The 23,680-nt window shown below is 39.6% G+C and overlaps 1 protein-coding gene across 1 annotated transcript; it reads right to left on the bottom strand.

The window, feature by feature from the left end:
- Positions 1-13,869: 13,869 nt before the first annotated feature.
- nags (N-acetylglutamate synthase) lies at positions 13,870-22,464 on the bottom strand. Its single transcript, XM_026324119.2, has 8 exons — positions 22,027-22,464; positions 19,785-20,065; positions 19,300-19,513; positions 19,024-19,204; positions 16,147-16,186; positions 15,839-15,970; positions 15,451-15,633; positions 13,870-15,372 (listed from the first exon to the last, which is right to left on the bottom strand). Exons 1-8 carry the CDS (start codon positions 22,381-22,383, stop codon positions 15,225-15,227), a joined length of 1,536 nt encoding a protein of 511 aa, XP_026179904.1. The 5' UTR covers positions 22,384-22,464; the 3' UTR covers positions 13,870-15,224.
- Positions 22,465-23,680: the final 1,216 nt, after the last annotated feature.

Raw genomic sequence — 23,680 nt, 5'->3', positions numbered from 1 at the left:
GGTTGTGCGTGGAGGTGAGCCTAGTATCGCTCAACCTCCTGCACCAGCTCTGGCTCCTTCTCCCCCAGCAAGGTGACATTCCATGTCCCTAGAGCCAGTTTTAGCGTCCAGGTTTGGGCCAGACTGACATATCCTTTGACAATATCACTTAATTGTCCTGAAATTCACATCAATTAACAGTCCCTAGAGGATCAATCTTAAAGCTGGTGCCACTTGTGCACTTGTGGCACCAGCTTGACATTTGTGTTTTTGATTGAAATGTCTGAACATCTAAAACACATTCATGTCATCTCAACTTTGGTGAGCCCCTTACTTTTGTCTATAGTCATTATCAGGTCCAAATTTCAATTTTGTTGATGACTCTATACCTACACAACTGATGACATTTTCATCAGCTTCATTTGTGCTTTGTGTTTATTGCTAATAGTAAATGGAAGCATAGTAACATGCTAAACTACTGTGGTGAATAGGAAAACATTACATCTGCAACAAAAATCTGCACATTAGCATTGTCACTGTGAGCATGTGAGCGTTTAGCTCAAAGCACCACTGCACCTATGCACAACCTCACAAAGCCAGTAGATTGCCTGTTGGCTTAGCTAGATGATTAACTCATTAGTAACCCAAAGTATGATGCTACCTACACAGCCTGATGAAGCTGTAATGTTCCCTGCTTTTCATTTGCCAGGGTGGCTCTCACCATTTCAGCTGTGTCATCTACTTCAGTTTCATAATCAGGTTGTGCAGCGTTGACAGCTGATGACCATTCCTGCTGTTGTGCTACTGTGTCTGTGTCCATCATTTCCATTTGGCTTCATTTACAATGTCAGTGAGACATATCTCCAATGACACCAGCCTCTTATGGGGAGGAGAAAAATGTCAAACATGTCAATCCTCATGTCAAGTAAATGCTTCATCAGAAAAAAAAACAGAATGCAACAATTATAATAATTGGACATGGTGTTAGCTCTCGGTCACTTAACCTATGATGATCTCACCGTGGACTCCATTGTTTAACCACTGTTGAAGCATACTATAAGAATGTGTTGATTGCATGGTGATGAGTTTGTAATAGGTTGGTTGTGATTTGTGTTTGTAAAAGTATGCACATCAATAATGAAAGCTCATTGAGGTGAGTAACAGAACAATAACCAATAACCTTATTCAATCTCATTTACATAGAAGGGAAAAAAGCCCAGTTCCTTTAGACTATGCAGCACATGTTTCAGATAAGATAAACTTTAATCATCCCCAAAAGGAAATTCAGGTAGTCCTGTAGTTAATTAGTAAGTCAGTCAGTTGTTGTCTACCATTGGCTAAGGTGTTGTAGAGCAGATATATCCATATTTGATATTTAATATTTAACTTGTTTTTTTTAGCTCGTGTGAGTCATGTCCGCTGTCACAAATTCAGACAACAGACAACACATTTCAGCTGGATGAAAACAAAGCAAGAAATGGATATCAAATAATTTTATAATGTTGAAAATGAAAGTCCCATAGCTACAAACATGAGGAGCTTTGAGCCACTGCGATACCATTCTCAGACTGTGCAATAAATGATCTGTCACGAGAACAGGACAAACTGTGTCCATTTCAAACTCATGACCAGCATTATCAAATTCCCCATCAAACTCATCTCACAAAGCTTCACACTCAATACTTTGCTGTGCCAAAAAAACACAATGGGTGCCTTGCTTCAGTGTTTGTGCAGGGCCTCTGTGAGTTAGACTAATCGAGACCAGATTTGTGGGCTTTCTGCATAAAGTCTGCGAAGGGCAGCTGCAATGAGCAGCAAACAAAAATTTCATGCATAGTGTAGTCTGGGACATGGAGTCCTAAGCATTATTTGAAGCCATGAGTAACTGGCCTGTATGAAAGTATACTGAACACAAAAGTTTGCATTTGTGCAATAGTTGAAATGTAAAGTCGTCAAGATGATGACATTTCTCTTTAAAGCTTGTTTCTTTGCTGTTGCTGAATATTTAGATTGTCATTTCTTCTTGCATTTAGATGTTTCATTTGGTCGATTTACATTTCTGGGACATGGAAACCTGTTCTGCTTCCACCACATTTTAGCCTTCCTGAGAACCTTAGCTCCACATTTGACTATGCAGGGGTGAATTTCCATGCACTAAGCAAAGTATGAAAAGGTGTATAAATCTCTTTTTAATGTGTGATGCTTTTCCTTTTGGTGGTGTTGATTTTCCATCATTGAGAAATTTTCTACATCAGAACAATGTTGAGCCATCTAAAGGCTAAGATTAAGACATGGGTGTTGTTTTAACTTTTTTTATTGACCCACCTCAGGAATATGAGCAAATTCTCAGCTTAGCAAGTGATACAGACCAAGCAACTGTGGAAAGCAGGATTCAGGTTCATTCACATCCACCTCAGCTAGTTGGCTAATGGATTGGTTTACCAAAACAGTAATCCACTTAGTGCATTACACATAGAAACAATACTGTATGCATACATACTAATCCTTAAAGGACTGTATTAAAATTATTAGTGAGGGAGAGAGTTATGTCATTTTCCTTTTCTTTTTTGCTGAAAGAGGGGTATTGTGACTTTTACTGAAAGAGCAAGAGAGGATCTTTTGAATTTTGAATCTATTTGTTTATCTATCCATCTATCCACTGCCAAAACAAATTTTCTAGAAAAGTTTCTAAAAATCACTTTCATAATTTAGAAAGTGTAACATTTCTTATTATAGATTTGAACACCTGAATAAGGCACTAACATATTAAAATGCTAAACTTGATGACATATGTCAGAACTGAATAGCAGACTTTTTAATGTTTTTTCCAATTAGCTGTAATGAAGGTGAACTCAAACCCTTGACCCTTGGGAGACATTTAAGCATGGGCTAGCACTGCGCCACCAATTGGCTGAAAGTGCATACACAACTCTCATGGTGAAGCATCAACATAGATAGACAGATATTCACTTACCAAGAAAACCAGATGAAAATTAATAACATCATTAAAGTATAATCATAGACAGCTGTTTCTCTATCCAAAAACAAAGTGACTTCATTTCTTTCTTTAGCTTTCAGTCCTCACACCGCAAATCTTTTAAAACAGACTATATTTGACAAAAAAAAAAAAAAATGGTAGCAGTCTGTCACATGACAGGGATTTTAACCTCTGCAAAGTCATTCAAACTCAAACAAGCAGAACAACAAACACTTGGTGCATAAACAACATCAGAAACAACATGAGTGTGGGACACACTGTGATTTTAATACAGTCTTTTTTTACATTCCACATGTGGACATAGACCTGCAGGGATTGTCATCTTTCTCCACCATGGGTATGTTTCTGTGAGCATGTGTGTGTAGGAGAGAAAGAGATGAACAATGTCAGAATAGAATGATAAAAACAGAGAAAGAGGACTGGGATTAGTTTGTAAATTAGAGAAAAGATAAATAAAAAACAGGAGAGTACAACATTTAGGAGATGTTGTGGGGATAAGAAGGACCAGCAAAAAGATGTGGAGAGAAAAGATTTTTGTTGACTTAATGTTCTCCCTGGGTAAGTACTAAAAGCAGTAGAAGTTGGAAGGTTGCATGGCAGTTGAAGTGCTTTAGTTTGGTTGCTTATTTTTGGATGCTTTGGTGGCAGGGCGTAGTATCAAATTCACATGTTGCTTACTGTAAATGTCACATAACTCTAAAACTAATCTAAGAGCTAGACAGAGAGTGAGAAAACAATTCTGTGGTCACTGTGCAAAAAAGACTGAGACTTTTCGGTTTGTTTTGCAGCTTGGCTAGGAAGTGTACAAAGTGTCACAGGGAAGGGTGACATGTATGTAGCTCAATATTTGAAGGGCTGCTTTTTGTCAAAACAGTGCTTTATTGTCACAAGTAAAATCAATTTGTCTGCAGCTGTTTTAATGGAAGCATTTCCATTCAGCTTTCCCTGGATAATTGCCTTGTCTCCCACTGCCTAGGCCATGTCAAAAATGCAATGTTTCTGGTAAGAATTTAAACGCATCTTGTAGAAGAATTTCATGACTTCTCTTACAGATGCACTGCATCGAAACAATGAAACCATGAGTGTTATTATAAGCAGATCATGTTATTAGTTTGTTGAAGAATCTCAAGATATTGGTCATATGCAACACATCTTCCTGTGTAAATACTGTAGTTGCATTGCTACTATGATGATCAAGATAATACATATAACAAATAAATATACTGTCCCAACCCATGAGCAATTTAGTAAAATAGATGGGTGGATAAGAAGGATCAGCAAAAAGATGTGGAGAGAAAAGATTTTCTTTGACTTAAATTAAGTTTGAAATGTGATTAAAGTCTTCCAGTACTGAAAATGTGTGTGTGCATCTTGGTCTCATTAAAGCAGTTGCTTCTTCAGTGAAACAGTGTGGGCAAAGATAATGTAAGCTGAGTTTTATATGAGTGAAAAGAAAATCTGTTTATCAAATAGCCATTGTTTTGTCTATCACTGAGGCATAGAAGTATTTGCATGAGTGGGTATTAGAACATGACATTGAAAACTGGATTGTGAATGAAGGCAAGGTTATTTGGATAGGATCCTGCAACAGACAATCCAAAGAGGTTTACACAACAAATGTATTAGGAAAGAAACAAACAAAACAGTCTAAAAGACAACACATTCTGAGGGGATGAATAAAATATCTATCTATCTATCTATCTATCTATCTATCTATCTATCTATCTATCTATCTATCTGTCTAGGACATTAAAATAAAACTCCAATTCTACTTATTTAAGAGAACACAATATACTACATATGATGACAGAATTATAACATTAAAAGCCTTTAATAAATAGAGGCTAATAAATAAACATAATATAATATAACATATAATATAAAACAGTTTAGAAGTTTCTAGATTGTGGCTGCCAGTCCAGATTGAGCTCCTTGAGGTCCCAGAGCATGTCCAGTATATCAGATTGTTTTGCAGCATTTCTAATTCCATGTGTGTCTGACTTTTGTGTTTTAGGACAGGCAATACTTTTCTTTAATAATTGTCCTTTTACATTTGTAATAGTTTAAATTTGCTGTGTTTCTTCTTTCTTTTTTCTTTTATTTCACTGTACAACTCCTGCTTAGCCCCAAAAAGCAGACTGTTGGCAACAAGCTGTCTAAAGTACTGAAGATGATTACGGACATTCATTCATCCATCATCCATTATTTATACCCACTTATTCCTAACCAGGGCCATGGAGATCTGCTGGAGCCTATCCCAGCTCACTTTGGGTGAAAGGCAGGGGTTGGTTAGGGACACTCTAAATTATTATTGTTTTTTTTGTTTTTTTAATTCTGACTTCATTCTTATAATTCTGACTTTAAACTTGGAATTACAAGTCTCCAACAATAAAATCAGAAATTAAAAATTTTTTAATGTGGCCCTAATCCTCTTCCATAGTAAATAATTGTTTGCTCACAATAATATCAGCCTAAATGTGTCTAACACACTGTCTTCACAGCATGTTTCCACTGATAAAAGGCCTGAACACTTGTTAAATGACAATGTACTACTGTGTTATATATTTCTAACAATAATACTAAGAATACTGTTTTTGTACATGTGTCACACAGAGATGATGCAACAAAGGCTGTGGAGAATGTGGCTGTGGTCATGAAAGGATTTCTTTAGGAAGTTATGTAACAAATGACTGTTTCAATTTAGACATTATTATAATCACTTTTACACATGTAAGAAATTTGTCATTTAATTACATTTATAAAGGAACTTTTCCAAAACTTCCTCTGTTGTTCTGGGAGAAAAGTCACCAGTGAAATGACTTAGTGGAGGGAAATTATCAATATAATAATAATTATAAATATATAAGATTGAAAGGGAAATAGTTAAACATAAAAAAAGGTATACCAATCATGAAATCCAACCATGCAAAACAAAACAGTACAGGTAAGAGAAATTTAGGTCGACAAAGCGTTACAATTTTCATTTTAAAACCTTAAGAGCAAACTTTTCATTCGCAAGAAGTAGCAACTGAGTGACTAACTACTAGTATGTAATTGATACAACAAAATGACAATGAAAATCATGGGCTGGATCATTATCTCCTGTAAAATTACAACAATTGATTGAACAGTAGTGTATGCCTCACTCCTTTAATAAAGGCTGTTAAGTTGTTTGCCACCTGATTTAAATGATTTGATGTGGCTTGAAGTTTAGACATTTCACATCATAGTTCAATAGTTCAAAGTAAGATATTACTCTAAGACAGCATGATATTGCATAAGCACATAAAATAAATAAATATTAAAAGGTAAAAATTCTCCATTTCTCTGGCAACAAATATCATGCGTCAGTCTATCTCTCTGCACCATCACAAAACAGATCCATCAACTAATTCACTTTTTTTTTGTTTTACATGTTGCATGTTTGACTTTAAAATTAATGCTGAATACATGTGACTGCAGGTGTATGGAAATTCTCCTGGGGAAAACACAATGAGGAAGATCTGCATCGTTGTCTCCCTGCTGCTCCTTCTTCCTGCTGTGTGTGGCCAAACACTAGGCCTGAGAACTCCAGAGTTTGTACTTTACACTGACTCTAACATGAAATCCTGGAAAAATGCACAGGCCTTCTGCAGAAAACAACACACTGACCTAGTCACCATCACAAGCAAAAGGCACAATTTCAAATTTTTGAATACCAAAGGCTGGATTGGTTTGCACAGAGAAGATAATCTTAGTGGATGGAAATGGTCCAGAAGCGACAAGATAACCAACTTCACTATCTGGGAATCAAACAGTAAGCATTTAAATAACTCACTTAATTGACCTAAACATGTTGAGGCTTTCAGGGATTTCAGTACTCCTTTCAGGACAAATGTCATATTTTGCTTTATGCTGTTAACAACCTTGCACTTAGCTGACTGTTGGTCTAAGTTAGCAAACTGCCACAGGCAGAAAAAATGAATCAAAACAGACTACTTCAGGGATGAATCAAGATCATGATATGAATGAAAAGCTGGTTTGAGAATTCATTTGCATGCAGAATGGCTTCACTGTTTATAATTATACACACGCGCTGGCACGCACGCAGACACGCGCGAACGCGCAAACACACACCAGTTCAAATCTCTCGCCTCTCCCGGTCTCAGCTTCATGTGAAAGCAGCACTAAAGGCGGCGGTGTGCGTCCCTGCCAGGGAGGTTCACGCACATTTTGAGGGGCCGGGGCTCAAGTTTTAAAAAGGGCACTTTTGGATAATTAGCTGTAAATATGAGGCTTAACCTTTTGTTCATCACCATTCACCTCCACAACAAGACAAACACAACTGGAACTGGATGGAGGGCTTCACTTCTGCGGCTCTCTGGTTATCTGTGATTTGCTGATCAATGTGTGCTCAGGTGCTCAAGCCTCCTTTGATGTCTGTGTGTGCATGTGTCTGTCTGCAGCACATCATTATGAAGCATCCATATCTCTACATCTCTTCTCATACTCCTTGCAGATCCTAAGGAAAATGAACACTGTGTTTTTAAGGGCATGGATAAAATTGGATGGGAAACCGATAGCTGTGATGTGCCCCATAGTTACCTGTGTTATGACGAGAGGCTGGTTCTGGTGGAAGAGAGTAAGACATGGGAGGAAGCTTTAAACCACTGCAGGACTCTGGAGGCGGTGGACCCAAGTAAGCCAGCCACTGACTACCAGAACAACCGCTATGACCTGGCTACCCTGGTCACTCCAGATGACTACATCTACACACAAGAGAAAGCACAAGACACCACCACTGATGAGGTAGGACATTTTTCTGCTATGTATTCATGTCATTAAGCAACTTACCTTCTATGATTACATCTCTGCTAAATGTTGGTAGGTGTGGATGGGCCTGCGTTTCTTGGCTGGTCAGTGGGTGTGGGTGGGTGGAGAACAAGCGCAGAACCTGAATATTAAAGGATGTCAGACTGAAACGTCCTGTGGTGTCCTGGTGAAGAATGGCAGCTCACAAATCAGGATAAAAGACTGCACAGAGAGAAAGAACTTTGTCTGTTACAGGAAACGTTAAACCAGTGGTGGAATGTAATTGATGACATTTCCTACAGCACTGTAGCACTGATCTGAGCTATCTATTCCTGACTTTCATTGCATGTTTCCTTCAATACTTTTCAGTTATGGTTATGCAAATGTGATGGTTTATGCAGTTGATATGATATTATTACTATTATTAACTTACACTTTCACTTTTGAAACTCTAAATACATTTTCCCAATAATACCTACTTATTTATGTATGTGCTCTAGCTTTTGCTTTTGTATATAATGTGTTGCATACTAATCCTCGGAGTCCATACTGCACCTGTTCAGAGCTGGGCAGCACCACCAAGACTGGTCACTCTACTGTGGGATCCCACTTCACTGATTGCACCAAATCTCCCACAGCCAGGCCCTTGCCATCTGCCTGGTCCACCAACTGAGAACCTGCTAAGCGTCAATGTTATAAAGTCACCCAAAGCACAGTAACATTTTCCAGGCAGGGCCATCTTCACAGTGTGGTCAGTTTGGCCTTTAATTTCAGTAAAGGATCAAAATACTTTCTCCACCATTGCTTTAAACACATCTTTCCAATTGGACCCCATGCTCCGAAGACAGTACATCCACATTGAAAATCAGCCTTACACATGTAAACACATTTATTCCAACTCTGTTTTGCAGCTAGTAATGTTAGCAGTGATATGGCAGGGATTAACAAACAGAAGACACCAAGACAGCCTAACAGAAGAACTATGTCAATTGCTCCAAGATGCATGGAACAAGCTACTTAACCTGTAAACTAGGGGGCCGAGGAGAATTGGGTGCTGTTTTAAATGGGGATCACACCAAATATCAGTTTGACTTGGGTTTCTGTTCTCTTGTGCTTTGTAGTTTACTGATAAATAAAGTTATTTATGGTCTTAACTTTGAAAGCATCCTCAGTTTAATGTCTGGTACTTGTATGTATGATTCTACACACCTCATCTATTCACACATTAAATTACCAGAATACAAAAATCCTTCTGGATACAAACAGCACACCTTAACAACAGGGATGGTGTTGTGAGTGACTGACCCGCAGTGCATACATTTCAGTGAACACTGTGAACAAGTGGACAGTTTGCATGTCAGCAGGAAACAGGAAAACTCACTTCAGTATTTAGCTGAGCTTAATGCTGACGTCACTAAGTATCTGTCCAGGACTATAAGAGGAAATCAGCCCACTATATTTTCTGAATGCAGAACTAATCAGCAGTTAAACATGACTAGGTTTCCAGTATATGACCAGGTGACTATAGTTAGATGTCAATAGTTCTTGCATACATCCTTTCATTAACAAATATTATCAATGCATGTGATAAAATGTTTTTAAAAATGGGGAATTTTTCCATTAATGGATGACAGTATGACAAAGTAACAGGAAACATGGCGAGAGGAGGATAACCCATCCATTTCAACTTGAAATGTTTTGGGTATAGCAAAATGTATGAATGATGATGAATACCTGAAAATATTTTTCTATGACTTTTGTAGTTTAACAATCTTAAAAATGTTAACTAAAGCCCCGTTTGGATAGCTCACTGAGTTGCTCTGTAATTTACATTTTTTAACCAATGCTAAGACATGGTTTCTGGAACTATAGGTCAAAACCTAAGGGCACACACACAAAATGCAAAACGTCAGACTCTTCAGCCACCCATTTGGAATGCTGCCATGTTACTCAATAGCCCATTTGGGCTTCCCTTCACACTATAGTTATGGGTCAGTAGGCCTCATCTACTGGAACCTAATCAAACCTAGTGGAAGGTTCGGTAGGTCGTTTTCATCCTATAGATCTTCATTTTCATCATTACATACATTAGGCCTATGTAAGTTATGTCCTAATGTTTACACACAACTACTTGATTATTGTTGTTTTTTGGCTTCTATCTCTTTGATGCTTTGCTGTCCCATGTTTTTACATTGTCGCTAATTATTCCCACCTGTGTTCAATTACCTGTTTCTGCCTTCTATAAGTTCTCCTTGTGCTCCTTTGTTTTTGCAGAAGCATTAACCTGTGTTTGAGACTGTTTAGTTTTGTTGGACGCCACATGTGACGCAACGCCGTTATGCCGGCGATCATATATTAACCGCTACGGTTGGACTTGTGTTTTTCCCGAGCCCTGGGACATCCAGGGTAATTAATAAACTTCGCTGTACTGCATTTGGGTCCTGTCTCTCCTTCCTCCTTCCAGCACCCCAACACGTAACAAGTTTGATATTTAAGTAATTAATTTGAGTTGTGTTTGGGGAATGTAACAAAGGTATATATAAAAAGTTCTGCTGTTTAATTTGATGTACAATATCACTATATTCTTTTAAGATTAGTGCCTTGTTTCATGCAGTGTTTGCTAACCGCTCCTCTAAGTCCCTAAAATTGGGGACGCTCAGGCTCACTGCAACCAACCTGTCATTAAAGATTTCATCAAATATGTGATGCTGCCCTCTACAGGAAAAACAGTCAATTAAAGTCCCCTCCTGTAATCACTTGCTCTGTTGAATATCAGATCTTCCATTGCTTTACCATTTCACGCAACTATGCATAAAAGAGTCTGTTCATTGCTTTGCTGTTCTAACCATACACACATACTAATATGAAGTTGACCCCATCAATTTCCACTGCTACCATCAACCAGTGGCCATTTGTATCACCCTTATGGTCCAGCATTGACCCAGGAAATCCATGAAACAAAATCATAACCCCAGTTGAATGAGACGTTCTGTGACTAAAATAAACCGAATCTCCCCATTGAAGTTTTCAAAAATGTATGTCCTCATTTACCTAATGTGTTTCTCGGAAGAAAAAAATACTGCCTTTTGCTCTTTACAAAAAATAAAAGTAGCCTTGCATTTAACATTTTTTTAGTCCCCTAGTATTTAACGATAAAGACAACATGGAGTAAAACGACGTCAACTTAATGCGCAGGAATGAGTAAAAGCAGCTGTTGGAGCTATTTGTGTTTATTGTTTAGTTTAGTTCATTTGGTACAGGTGTGCCGGTGAATTGATAAGTAGGTCAAAGTGGGAGGGTCTGCAGGGACCGAGGGCACATATTTTTTTTACCAAGAACAGAGAGGATGCATGCACGTTTGTCGTCTGTAAGTTTGCTGATCGGTGTGTAAATAAATCATCACAAAATTATATCTCTTGGTATGAACATACATTCATTTTTTTTGACCTGCGTAAACCTGAGTTTGACGGTCCTCAGTGGCCATTTGAACAAACTAAAAGTGGACAACTTGCTTAAGGACAAATGGCCACAACAGCAGCCTTAAACATATATGTCTAGTGCAATAGCCCGTCTTAATAAGTTCAAGTACACCATACCTTTTAAAAAAAAAAAGTCAATGACAGTTAAATCCAGATCAACTCTCTGGTTATCAATCAACACGTAGCCCTCCTTCAGGGTATGCCCACTTTCCCCTCTTCCCGGCTTCCTGTACCAGCGGCCACAGTTTGGCACGGGCGAGTCTGTTCTCCTTGGAGAAGTCTTCCTTAAATGTGATGTGTAGATCCTTGCACACTTTGGTGTTTTTTCAGATTTTTTTCAAACCTTGTCCTGGAGAGTCCTCATCCCAAAGTGTATGATAACAGCTCTGGTGGCGCTGGCTTTCATCCCCAGCCGGTGAACACAGTCCACAGTCTCCCGCAGCTGATTACCAGACACTGGGATTTATCCTGATAAGGACTTCACATACATTTTTCATCATCTTTTTCAGGTAGATCGTTCACCCTCATGTTCCACCTTCTTTTGTATTCTCTATGTTCACAAGCTCTTCGGTACAGAATTTTCCTTCAGGAGGAGATTGACCTTAGCCTGAAGTTCAGATAAATCTGTCTTGTTTATAGCCACTCTATTTGCGAGTCTATTTCTCTCAATGCACTTATCAAAGCTCTTTAAAAGATCAGTTTGTTTGTCCATTTTCTGATTTAAAACACGTATCTCATGCAGAATGGCTACATTTGTTTCATCTACGTTTTGTTCATCACCTTGCACTTTCATCTTTTTCACTTTTTCTTGTTGTTGTGTGATCCCAATTTACTTTTTGTTCCTTAGGTATAGATTCATCCACTTCAATTTGCTCAAGAATATCTTCATCACAAGCCTCACAAACAGTGGTTAGATTGTAATCATGATCAGACATGCTAACAGACCCATGGTCAAAATGTCCAATAATGAATAAAAAAATACTAAATGGTAAAAACAAATAAGATAACGCTGTTACAAAAAAGAGCTATTGCACATGTTGTGGTAAAAACCATTGGATGAGCAATAAAGAGAGTGCAGACTATCTTTTCCAGAATATATTTCTTGCAAGAAAGGAGCAAACCAGAAAAGAACACAATCCATCAGTCTTCCCCAGTTGTTCCCCAGTTGCTCAGCTCCTATTAGGCTGAGGCCTCCACTTATGCAGACATGCAAAGTAAATGCAAATAAGCATTCACATAATCAGATAATTAAGTCTGTACTTCCCTATTGTTCTACAAAGTGATTCCCTAATAAGGCTATATCCTAAAACTCTATATTCTCATTCAACAGTTAACCCTCCATCCTGGGCGTGCTCTGTTATACTTGTCCCTTCCTCACACCTAGTGTCCTAAGGAACCCTTCTCCCAGATACTCCTCAATAACATCCTTGAGAACACTGTGTCCCTTAGAGTCAGACTATACTAGGTCAGGAAGAACATAAACATCAGATATGATTATGAAAACACATGAGCTACTTGGTGAACTCTGTGAATCAACCTGTGAATCAAAACCTGTGAATCTGAAAAACCAGAATACAGTGAGAAACAATAACAATCATAATCAGTAAAAGAATAATCAATAATTTTTCCATCACACACAAAAACACTGATAGTTTGGCTAATGTTATATTAATGTCTTGATTAATGTCAAAGCCTGCAAGAAAAACACCTTTCACTCAGCCATCTTGGCTTACACTCAGAGGTGTAAACCCTTTAACCATAGCCTGAGCCCAGTAGTAACCTTCCTTCCTCATCATCGGAGCCCCAGTCTGACCCATCACGTCAGCATAAGACAGATTAGTTGCAGTGTTACTGAAATCTAAAACATTTTACAATAATGTGGGCGCAATCTGACCAGCGATGACATGTTTAACCGCATGTCGTCGTTCCGTCGCTGGCTGTTTAGGTGGTGTCCAGCAAACGATGTGGGCTTCATAGACAATTGGGCCACTTTGTGGGGAAAACCCGGTCTGGTAGCAAGGGACTGCATGAAACCCCTTGAAGACCAAAGAGGAGGTTCTTGGATGTAGTGAAGGAGGACATGAGGATAGTTGGTGTGGGTGAGGAGGATACAGAGGATAGGGTTGAATGGAGGCAGATGATTTGCTGTGGCGACCCCTGAAGGGAGCAGCCCAAAGGAAAAGAAGAAAAAGAAGATGTACATATATATATATAAATATATATATATATATATTATATTATATTTCTAAATGAAGTGAGCGTACAATGACCTGACCACTTTATTAATGTTAGGCCAAGTTATTATGTACTTTGTTAATTAAGTTTACAGTTCATGGAGGTTTACAGTCAGATACATTAATCAAAATATAGTGCCCATATGAAAAAAATAATTATGATTAACCAATCTTGAAAATAACAAGGCAGACAGCCAAATTTTGTGTTCATGCCATCCTACAGTATATTCAGTCAATTTCATTAACAATTTCTTTCCTACTTTTTTCCTTTAGATTACAGCAGCTGAGTTAACATAGGTGTACCACCCAGTAAAACACAAATTGAGCTACAACTGTGCCGACTGTGGAAAATCTGTTGGGAGAGCAAAGGCAGAAAGTGTTAAAGTGTAATTTTATTAGATTTAGCTTATTTTAGGAATTGTATAATTGTATTCTTGTTTTTATCTTCTGCTCAGTTATTTTGTTTGTGTAAATCACACTGAATTGCTTATACATATATTGTTTTATACAAATAAATTTATATTTAAATTAATTTATTCAAGGTCTGTAGTGAAGCTTAAGTCGTGGTGGAAAGAGTGCATTGATTTCAATACCAATGGGAATTTACGTAAAAGTTACCCATTCAACTTAAAAATTGTAAGTATGAATCTTAATGTTTTCTCAAAAGTAATGATTACCACAGTTGGTGGGATGCTATTAAAATTAATATTCTTTGCTACTACCACCATCAAGGACCACATGCCACAACTTTTGATTTATTTATTTATTTATTAAACTCTTGGCTCATTAGTTAAATTTCATTGCCCTGTTTCAAGGTTGAACAGCCATTACTCCAGATCAGACTTGCTAGAGAGATAGGCTAGAAATGTCCAGAGGAAATAGCCAAAGTTATTAAGAACAAAAGTCAAAATACATTCAAGTTTAGTAAACCTAACCCATCACCTGGCACTTCATCTTTCCTCAGTGACCAGCTCAAACTGCCTGTGATCTGACGGTTCCACCAACAGGTCAAAACCAAAATTGAATTGATCTCTAACTATGAAAGTAAAATAATTTATGGCCTTCTCTGTAGAAGCTAAATCTGAAGCATAATAGAAAGATTAGCTTTCTCTAACAAAGAGCAATGACAAACAGCAAATCCAGTATTATCAGGCTAAACTGGAAACACAAATTATTATATTATTACTGAATTGTCAGTTTCCTTTGCTTGTATAGCTGTCTGACTTAATAAATACTTATTAAAATGCTACTCTAGCTATTTAAGTACTTAAAATAAATAACAAGCACTATAATTGAATGGAATTCAAAAGAAGCCCTCACAGAAAGATCAGGAGGCAACATAACACCTGGCTGTGTTTGTGAAGGTAAACAGTACAGCATTAATGCTGAAGAAGCTTTGTCTTATGGTCCTTGTTATAAAGTAAAACCATAGTTTGGAGATTCTTCCTCTCTGACAAGCTTTTATGGTGTATCTGGCAAAAACAGACAGCAAAAGTTGCCTCTTCAAATTGAGCAAACCTGAAAATTGTCTACAAAAAGCAAATGACACATTTGACTATCAAAAATGAAAGAAGTTAAAACTTCAGGTATAACCACTAAAATAGTTAGAGCTATTTCTAGCTTTAAAAATACAGAATGGCCTATAGCTTGTTAAAATACTGAACATATGAAAATTCAAGTAACAAACTTCAGAGCAGGAAAAAGTCAAAAATCAGAACACTATGGTTTTGGTCAGGAGGTAGATCAGGATGTGAGAGGAGAGTCATGGAAAGAGTCTGGGATATTCTTGGCATACTCCACCAGCTCATAGGAATCTCTGATGTCCGTCAGACCAAACCAGAAGACAGTCCACATCCCACTAACAAAGCTGCCGTCACAATGTTTAAAGTACCTGTACGGACAAAAGGGGGGAATAGGATGTGAATGTCACTCACGTCAGTTGAAGCTGTCTCTGGTGTATGTGTCTTACCAAGGGTTAATCTTGTTGGCGGCTCTAGACCTCCAGAACAGTTTGCTCAGGTCCTGTCTTATACACTCCCACAGGATGTAGCTGGTGCCCTGGCCCTGCTTGTTGCTGCTCACCACAAATTTGTCAAGGTAGGGAGTGCCACCATTCACCGGCTCCACTGTGATGATGGCTGCTGCATTATAACTGTTGGGACAGAGGGTATGCATAATCTTTAGGAAAGAGGTTAAACATATGTTAGATTTAACTGTCATATCCACATGAGCCTTTATTTAGTAAGGAAGACAGGATTCAGTTTACAAGAATAACCAGATAGAGCTATAGAGCTATGATAGAGCAGATAGGATATGAATTCATATGGACATGTTGTTCCTGGAATAAAAATACACACCCTTCAGAGAGATAGATAGAGTGCAGCCGTCCTTTCAGCGAGTCAATGTAATCTTGTCTCAGAGTTTTATCAAATGACTTGTTGATAAGAGCCAGCAGATGCTCTACATCAATCCCATCCAGAGAGCTGTACCTGCGCATGCACACACACACACACACACACACACACACACACAACTTAATTAATAATGGTTGTTCTTTGAAATTTGTGAGTAGGAGTAAATCAAATCTTTTATGGAGGTAATTCTGGATTATGAGTTGTATTTATGATTACAGTTCAGATTGCGTGTGTGTGTGATAGCTACTTACCGGTGTATGGGGTCTCCATTTTTGAAGAGTGTACCAGACCCTGGCACAGAACAGGACAGATGAAAACAAGCAGTTATGAAAATTCTACTAAGAAATAAACTCATTAATAGTCAAAAGGAGAAAATGTCTAGATCCATGCCACTGCCCTGTTGAAGTTACTTGGTAACTAAATAAGCTAGCTTTATGATGTTTTACTGGTTTGAAAGAGGTCCACTGGAGTAAGTGCTGCTGTGTACTTGCTTCATAATGCACTTCTGCTTGTTGTTGTGCCTAGCCTACATTCTTCATAGGCTAATTTAGACTATGATTAAAAATGCAACATATGTTTTTTTTTCTGTTAAACAAGGTTGTTTTTGCTACAAACAACTTATCTTCTTCTCCTTTCGGCTGCTCCCTTCAGGGGTCGCCACAGCGAATCATCTGCCTCCATTTAACCCTGTCCTCTGTATCCTCCTCACCCACACCAACTATCCTCATGTCCTCCTTCACTACATCCAAGAACCTCCTCTTTGGTCTTCCTCTAGGCCTCCTTCCTGGCAGCTCTAACCTCAGCATCCTTTTACCAATGTGTTCACTGTCCCTCTGATGTCCTCATTCCTGATCCTATCCATCCTCGTCACTCCCAGAGAGAACCTCAACATCTTCAGCTCTGCTACCTCCAGCTCTGCCTCCTGTCTTTTTCTCAGTGCCACTGTCTTTAAACCAGACAACATTGCTGGTCTCACCACTGTCTTGTCCACCTTTCCTTTCATTCTTGCTGACACTCTTTTGTCACACATCACCCCTGACACTTTCCTCCACCCGTTCCAACTTGCTTGCACACGTCTCTTCACTTCTTTTCTACACTCTCTGTTGCTCTGGACTGTTGCTCTGGACCCTAGGTACTTAAAATCCTCCACCTTCTTCACCTCTACTCCCTGTAACCTCACTGTTCTACTTGAGTCCCTCTCATTTACACACATGTAAACCTCCACAGGTATGTCGTCAGGACCAACTGCCTTTCCACTCTTCATCCTCTTTAATGTTTTCCTCACTTCATCCTTACTGATCTTTGCTACTTCCTGCTCCACAACAGTCACCTCTTCTACTCTGTGCTCTCTAACATTTTCCTCATTCATCAACTCTTCAAAGTATTCCTTCCATCTTTCCATCACACTTGTGGCACCTGTCAACACATTTCCATCCCTGTCCTTAATCACCCTAACCTGCTGCACATCCTTCCCATCTCTGTCTCTCTGCCTCGCCAACCTGTACAAATCCACCTCTCCCTCCTTAGAGTCCAACATATCATAGAAATCTTCATATGCCCTTTGTTTGGCCTTTGCCACCTCTACCATCACTTTACGCTGTATCTCCCTGTACTCCTGTCTGTTCTCTTCTGTCCTCTCAGTGTCCCACTTCTCCTTAGCTAACCTTTTCCTCTTAACACACTCCTGAATTTCCTCATTCCACCACCAAGTCTCCTTATCTGCTTTCCTCTTTCCAGATGACACACCAAGTACCCTCCTACCTGTCTCCCTGATCACTTTAGCTGTAGCTGTCCAGTCATCTGGAAGATCCTCCTGACCTCCCAGAGCCTGTTTCAGCTAGTCCCTGAAAGCCACACAACACTCTTCCTTTTTCAACTTCCACCACTTGGTCCTCTGCTCTGCCCTTGTCCTCTTCATCTTCCTCACCACCAGAGTCATCCTACACATCACCATCCTATGCTGTCTGGCTACACTCTCCCCAGCCACTACTTTGCAGTCACTGATCTCTTTCAGGTTGGAACGTCTGCACAAGATGTAATCAACTTGTGTGCTCCTGCCTCCACTCTTATATGTCACCCTATGCTCCTCCCTTTTCTGGAACAATGTGTTCACTACAGCCATTTCCATCCTTTTTGTGAAGTCTACCACCATCTGTCCTTCTGCATTCCTGTCCTACATACCAAACTTACCCATCACTTCCTCGTCACCTCTGTTTCCCTGACCAACATGTCCGTTGAAGTCTGTCCCAATCACCACTCTCTCACCACTAGGGAGATCCTGAATCACCTCATCCATCTCCCTCCAGAATTTCTCCTTCTCTTCTAACTCACATCCAACCTGTGGGGCATAACCACTGACAACATTCAACATCACACCTTCAACTTCCAGCTTCAGACTCATCACCCTATCTGACACTCTCTTCACCTCCAGAACATTCCTAGCAAAATCCTCCTTCAGGATAACTCCTACTCCATTCTCTTTCCATCCACACCATGATAAAACAGCTTGAACCCTGCTCCTAATTTATAGGCCTTGCTACCTTTCCACCTGGTCTCCTGAACACACAAGATATCCACCTTTCTTCTCTCCATCATCTCAGCCAACTCTCTAGTTTTCCCTGACAAAGTCCCTACATTCAAAGTCCCTACTCTAAGTTCTACACTCCTGCCCTTCCTCTTCTCTCTTTGCCTACAAAAACGCCTTCCTCCTCTCCTTCTTCAACCAACAGTAGTCTAATCTCCACTGCCCTTCCCTCCAAACCAAACCAGTGACAGAAATCTAAAACTAAAGAAAAAAAACATCCACTGAAAATTAGAAGTGTCACTAAAATAAATAACTTGAGCTAATGTTATATATTTTTTTCAGTTTTAATACTTTTTTAAATGCCAAAGATTTTTTCACTACAAAAGGTTCAGTGCTAGTGTTTTATTTCTCAGCTCTAATTTTGTTGTCAGTGCTGAGTGATATTTCTGACTGTCAAAAGTTTAACTGTCACTGTTCTGGCTGCATAAACCACCTTCCTGCAGGCATACTGAACATGTCTCTTGGGTCACAAAAACAGATATCTGTGCGTGTGTGTATGCACATGTGGGGGAAACTCAGTTAGAGAATCAACGAACAGTTTTACCTCGGTTGCTGAACAGCTCAGTCAGCAATGTGTCAGCAGAAGTGATTACTGCAGAGGATTCGCTTGACAGCTGGTTGAGCAGTCTGGCTATGGCGGTCAATTTGCAGCGCTCTGCAGCACTTAGCCATGCTGCCATGGAGAGACAAGGCAGGTCACTCGGCAATGACACCGTACCCAACACCTGGAACACAAATATGCAGGGTTCAGCCATAGTCCTGTGCTTGTGCCATACACTACGGAAACTATGGAACTGTGAGAGGGAACCAGGGTCCGTGCCTTGTGCTCTTGGCTGCGGAGGCCTCCTGAGTTGTTTAGGAACATGACTTTGTGGGGTTGCAGGGCCCGTGAAATCGCCACCGTCACCTCAGTTGGGTCCAGCATCACTGAGCAGCCTTGGCTGTTCCTCCCCACTGGACAAATCAGAGGGATACTCCCGCAATTCAGACTCCACTGGAGAAGGCTGGTATCCACAGCAACCGAGGATGGAGCACTGTCGACCAGGCCAGAAGGATGTTAGAGGAGATGAAAGAAAGTACATATTAATGGATCCAAGCTCTTAAAATATAATGTTTATGCATACTTTATTGCATAAGTAGTAGATATTTCGCATATGTTTTGCACATTTACTATGTATATAAGAAAATTCATTTAAATACCAACTCATTGTCCAGTAGTTTTCTCAAAAGTTTTCAAGGATGGATCTGATTTACATGACAGATTCATCCTAAGAAAATAGTCATCCTCCTAAAGTAATAAGAAACCTGGTGCCTCGTGGTCCTTCATGCAGTAGGAGGAAAGACTCTGCAGAGAAGAAAGGCAAGACAGTGGCCGAGTGTTGCTGCAGAGCCTCAGTCAGCTGTTGGGTCCGTTCCATGAGCCAACGGGTGCACCGAGCCCTGGCCACTGGTTCAGAATGCCCCGTCTCCACATGCTCAGACCAACACATCACTACCACAGGCTTCATATCCATCCGCTGGAGAAAGGCGAGTCCAAAGGCCAGGCTCAGAACCATTCCTTTGTTGTCAAATACAGAGCTGTCCACCTAGGAGAGACAGGCACACACAAAGAAATCTTACTGCAAGTTTCTCTCAGTAAATATGCTAAAGATTTGATCATATCACATGACCTTGAGAGTTAGGGTTGAATTGTAGAAGTTAAACATTTTTCTAAATTTAAGGGATTTCAAAACTACTTAATGTCAACCAGTGGCCCCAAAAAAAGCTGTTTTACTATTTTAATCCTCCTTCCATAATTCGCTGAGTCTTGAAGTTAGGAGAGCATGGCACAATGGGTGAGTTGGAGAGACCAGTTTTAAATGAATCGCTGAGAGCAAGAAGATGGGACAGATAATGGGATGGCATTAACCCTCTGTGGTCTGAGGGGTTTTGGGGCCTGGACAAATTTTGACATTTGTGCTTTTTTCAGTGTCTTTTAAACAGTCTGATAACAAAAGTCTGATAACACTGTAATCAGCACAAACTGGGCTACAATAATATGTGAGCAGCAAGTTTATACATGATTGTGTTTTTGAGGAAAAAAGTGTTTATGCATGGTTAGTGAAAAACTACAATTTTTAAGTCACTGAAATAAGACCATAAAACACAAACAGAACATTGGTTCACAAGACTTTGGAGACCAGCATGTTGTAGGCTAAAGTGTTTACTTCAGAGTGCTGTGAATGTCATCTTGTTCACACATTCACAGTAAACAATACACTGATTTAAATTTTCTAAGACACTTTTTGTCCAGAAAGGCCATATGCAAGAGGGTGTGTCTGAGGATGAATAGTCATGTGATTTACCTGAGAACACAAAAGACGCACTGAACGACCAGACAAAGACGCGCATAATGAGCCTTTCAGTCAATGTAGATGGGACGGATTAGTGCAGCACAATACAACACAATGAGGAGCCAAACGATCCTCATTTGAGTTAAAATCAGTGTTCTTACTCTGAGGACAAGCTAAACTATTTGTCTCTGTGTGGAATACAAGATTCTATGATGAAGTTTGACGTTTTATGTCATTTCTCGGGGGTGTGCACATATTTACCTGGTTCACCTGAGATTATTTACATGCGAACGGAGTACAAGGCGGGACCGCATTACCTGTAATGAGGTGAGACAGGAAAAAACGTACTTCTCCTTACGTTAAAAATAAATTAAATAAAAAGTGATGATTTGTTTTCGAGTTGAATTGTTTCATTTAAAAGAAAACATTTCAAGCTTTCTATGTCATATGTTTCTTATTTTTATGAGGCAAGTATTCGTTGATATTCTGGTTGTTTTATTTATGCGTCTGTGAAGAGAGATGAGAGACAGGAAAGACAGACAGCGCACCCTGTCGGCTTTCTGTATTTTACAAAAGCCGGTGTATGATGTTATACAACTAAAAAACGCGCCGTAGGGGAGAGGTTTGTAATATTTAGAAAATGTTTTTATCAACCCTCTTAAGTTTCAAAAGGTGTAAATGTTTTATCTTGCACACCCAAGTTATTTGCCTATATGCCTTTAACTATGCCATGGCATGAAAACCCTGAGATTAGTTGAATTTAATAGTAACTAATTATGAACTTATGAACACAAAACAATTTACTCAATTTAGTCATATTTCAGTGAAATTCCAGGGCTCAACAGGAGTTTAGATGGATACAGCTACTACTAATACAAGACTAATAACTTGTGCGCACAACATGATAACTTCTTCCCACTAGAGAAATAACTTATATACACAAGATTAAAACACATTTACATATTTACAGTGAGTAGTTAGTTAGTCTGAGCTAATTACATCTCAAATGATGACTCACAGCTACACACAACCAAACACACACACACACACACACACACACACGGCCTGAAACACAAAGCAAAGCTGATTTCTCCAGAGTAACAGTCCTCCACATGTGAACAAATTCTTTATCACAATCCAATCAGCTGGTTCGACTTTACTCGTTTTCAGTGACATTTTCTAGCTAACCGAATAAATCGTATGTCATGCTGTACCTCCAGCACAGCAAAGGCAGGAGACTGAGCCGCAGTCGCTCTCTGGAACTCGGTCAGCCAGTACCGAGCCTCCCGGGGGTCTCCACCAACTTCGCTGAGAAAAGCCCTCACGTCCCGGTAAATCAAATTCCGGTTCGCCAGAGCCTGTCGGTCCGCGGTGGAAAAAAATCCCTGGTGCTCCTGCTGGGCCGAAGCCGCGGTCTTTCCCTCCGCACCGGCCACGTGGGAGCTCATCATAACGCGCTGTGGACCGATCATCCTCCGCTGGCGTTGGCGGCTCAGCACCGGGTTCGACAGGTACTTACCTGCCATGACCACGGCCCGACAGCCGGTGGAGCCGCTGTTGACGTTGACCATCTCGTTTGCTGAGGGCTGGAGTTTGGCGGCAGGACATGAAGTTGACACTGAACTGGCAGCTGTCTGAACCCTGGGGGTGGCTCAGCGGACTGCTGCTGCTGCTGCTGCTGTGTCGGCACTTCTCAGGTTTCATCAGGCCCAGGACACCGTGGACAGGCATGTGAAATGTACATACTGTTATTAGCCTGGAAGGTTTTGTGGTGTTTTCTTCCAAATTGTTTAGTTATAAGAATAAGAAAAGGCTTCTTTCTGTCATCATTTACATGGATTATCACTCTTATTCTGCTGATATAAACCATTCACAGCTAAAGTTCAGCCCTGTAAACAGGCGTATTACATAATCAATGTACCACCTATATTAGAACTCTTATATCAGGCTGCTCTATTACATAATCTTCTTCTGAAGATGCAGTTTCTATGAAATCGCTGATGTTAAAATGAAGGTTTAACAACTCTGTCCACATCCACTACTGTTTTTATTTTGTAGCTTAGTTTAATGTGGATATTTACTTAGTTGAGGTAATTTATTTATTTACTTAAGAGTAGAAAAAAAAAAAGATCATCCCAAGTTTTATGCGTAATGTGTTTATACGTTTATAACATTTTTAAGTTTAGTGAAATTTCTCAGAAGTTCCTTCTATTGGATAAAATGTAGGCTATAAGTTTAGGTGATAACTTAACTGTAACTACAGAAAGTTTGACACTACAAATTTGTTTTGTTAATAACCTGGACATTATGCACATATAAACTAAGTTTGTCCCAGTGACGTCCCTACTGCACACAGAACCATGACTCTTTTTTTTTATCATAGTCATAGTCATCCTGGGCACCACAAACCTTACAGTGCTTCCCTGTGACCCTAGAGCCCTGACCACCACATTCCATGTCATGCTGTAGACTCTGCTCTCCAACTCTGAGATGTAGTGCTACTTTTACACCACTAGGATGTGCACTTGGCTATGCTGGGTTTGCAAAATTCAAAGTTCTTTACTGAGTATGTCAGAGATTTCTCAGGAAGAGTACACAGTTAGAAAAACATAAAGTTTTGACTCAAAACCCCAAGTGAAGATACTCCACACAGAAAGGTGGTGATGTTTGATCAGTGGGGCACAGTGCAGGGTGCTCTCTTCTGAGCTTTCATCAGTTGCTCCCACACTGTCTTGTCATTTGAGAAGTCAGACCTGAAGAATGAAACAAACTGTAATTCCAAATCCCAGCACCATGATTCTCAACAGACTGTGGTTGTATCAGACAACATTTCATTGCACAAGATTAGCCATATGTAATAGCAATAAA

This window comes from Mastacembelus armatus, chromosome 8 (assembly GCF_900324485.2).
Source record: "Mastacembelus armatus chromosome 8, fMasArm1.2, whole genome shotgun sequence".
Taxonomy (NCBI): Eukaryota; Metazoa; Chordata; class Actinopteri; order Synbranchiformes; family Mastacembelidae; genus Mastacembelus; species Mastacembelus armatus.
This window is presented reverse-complemented; position numbering and strand designations above follow the sequence as displayed.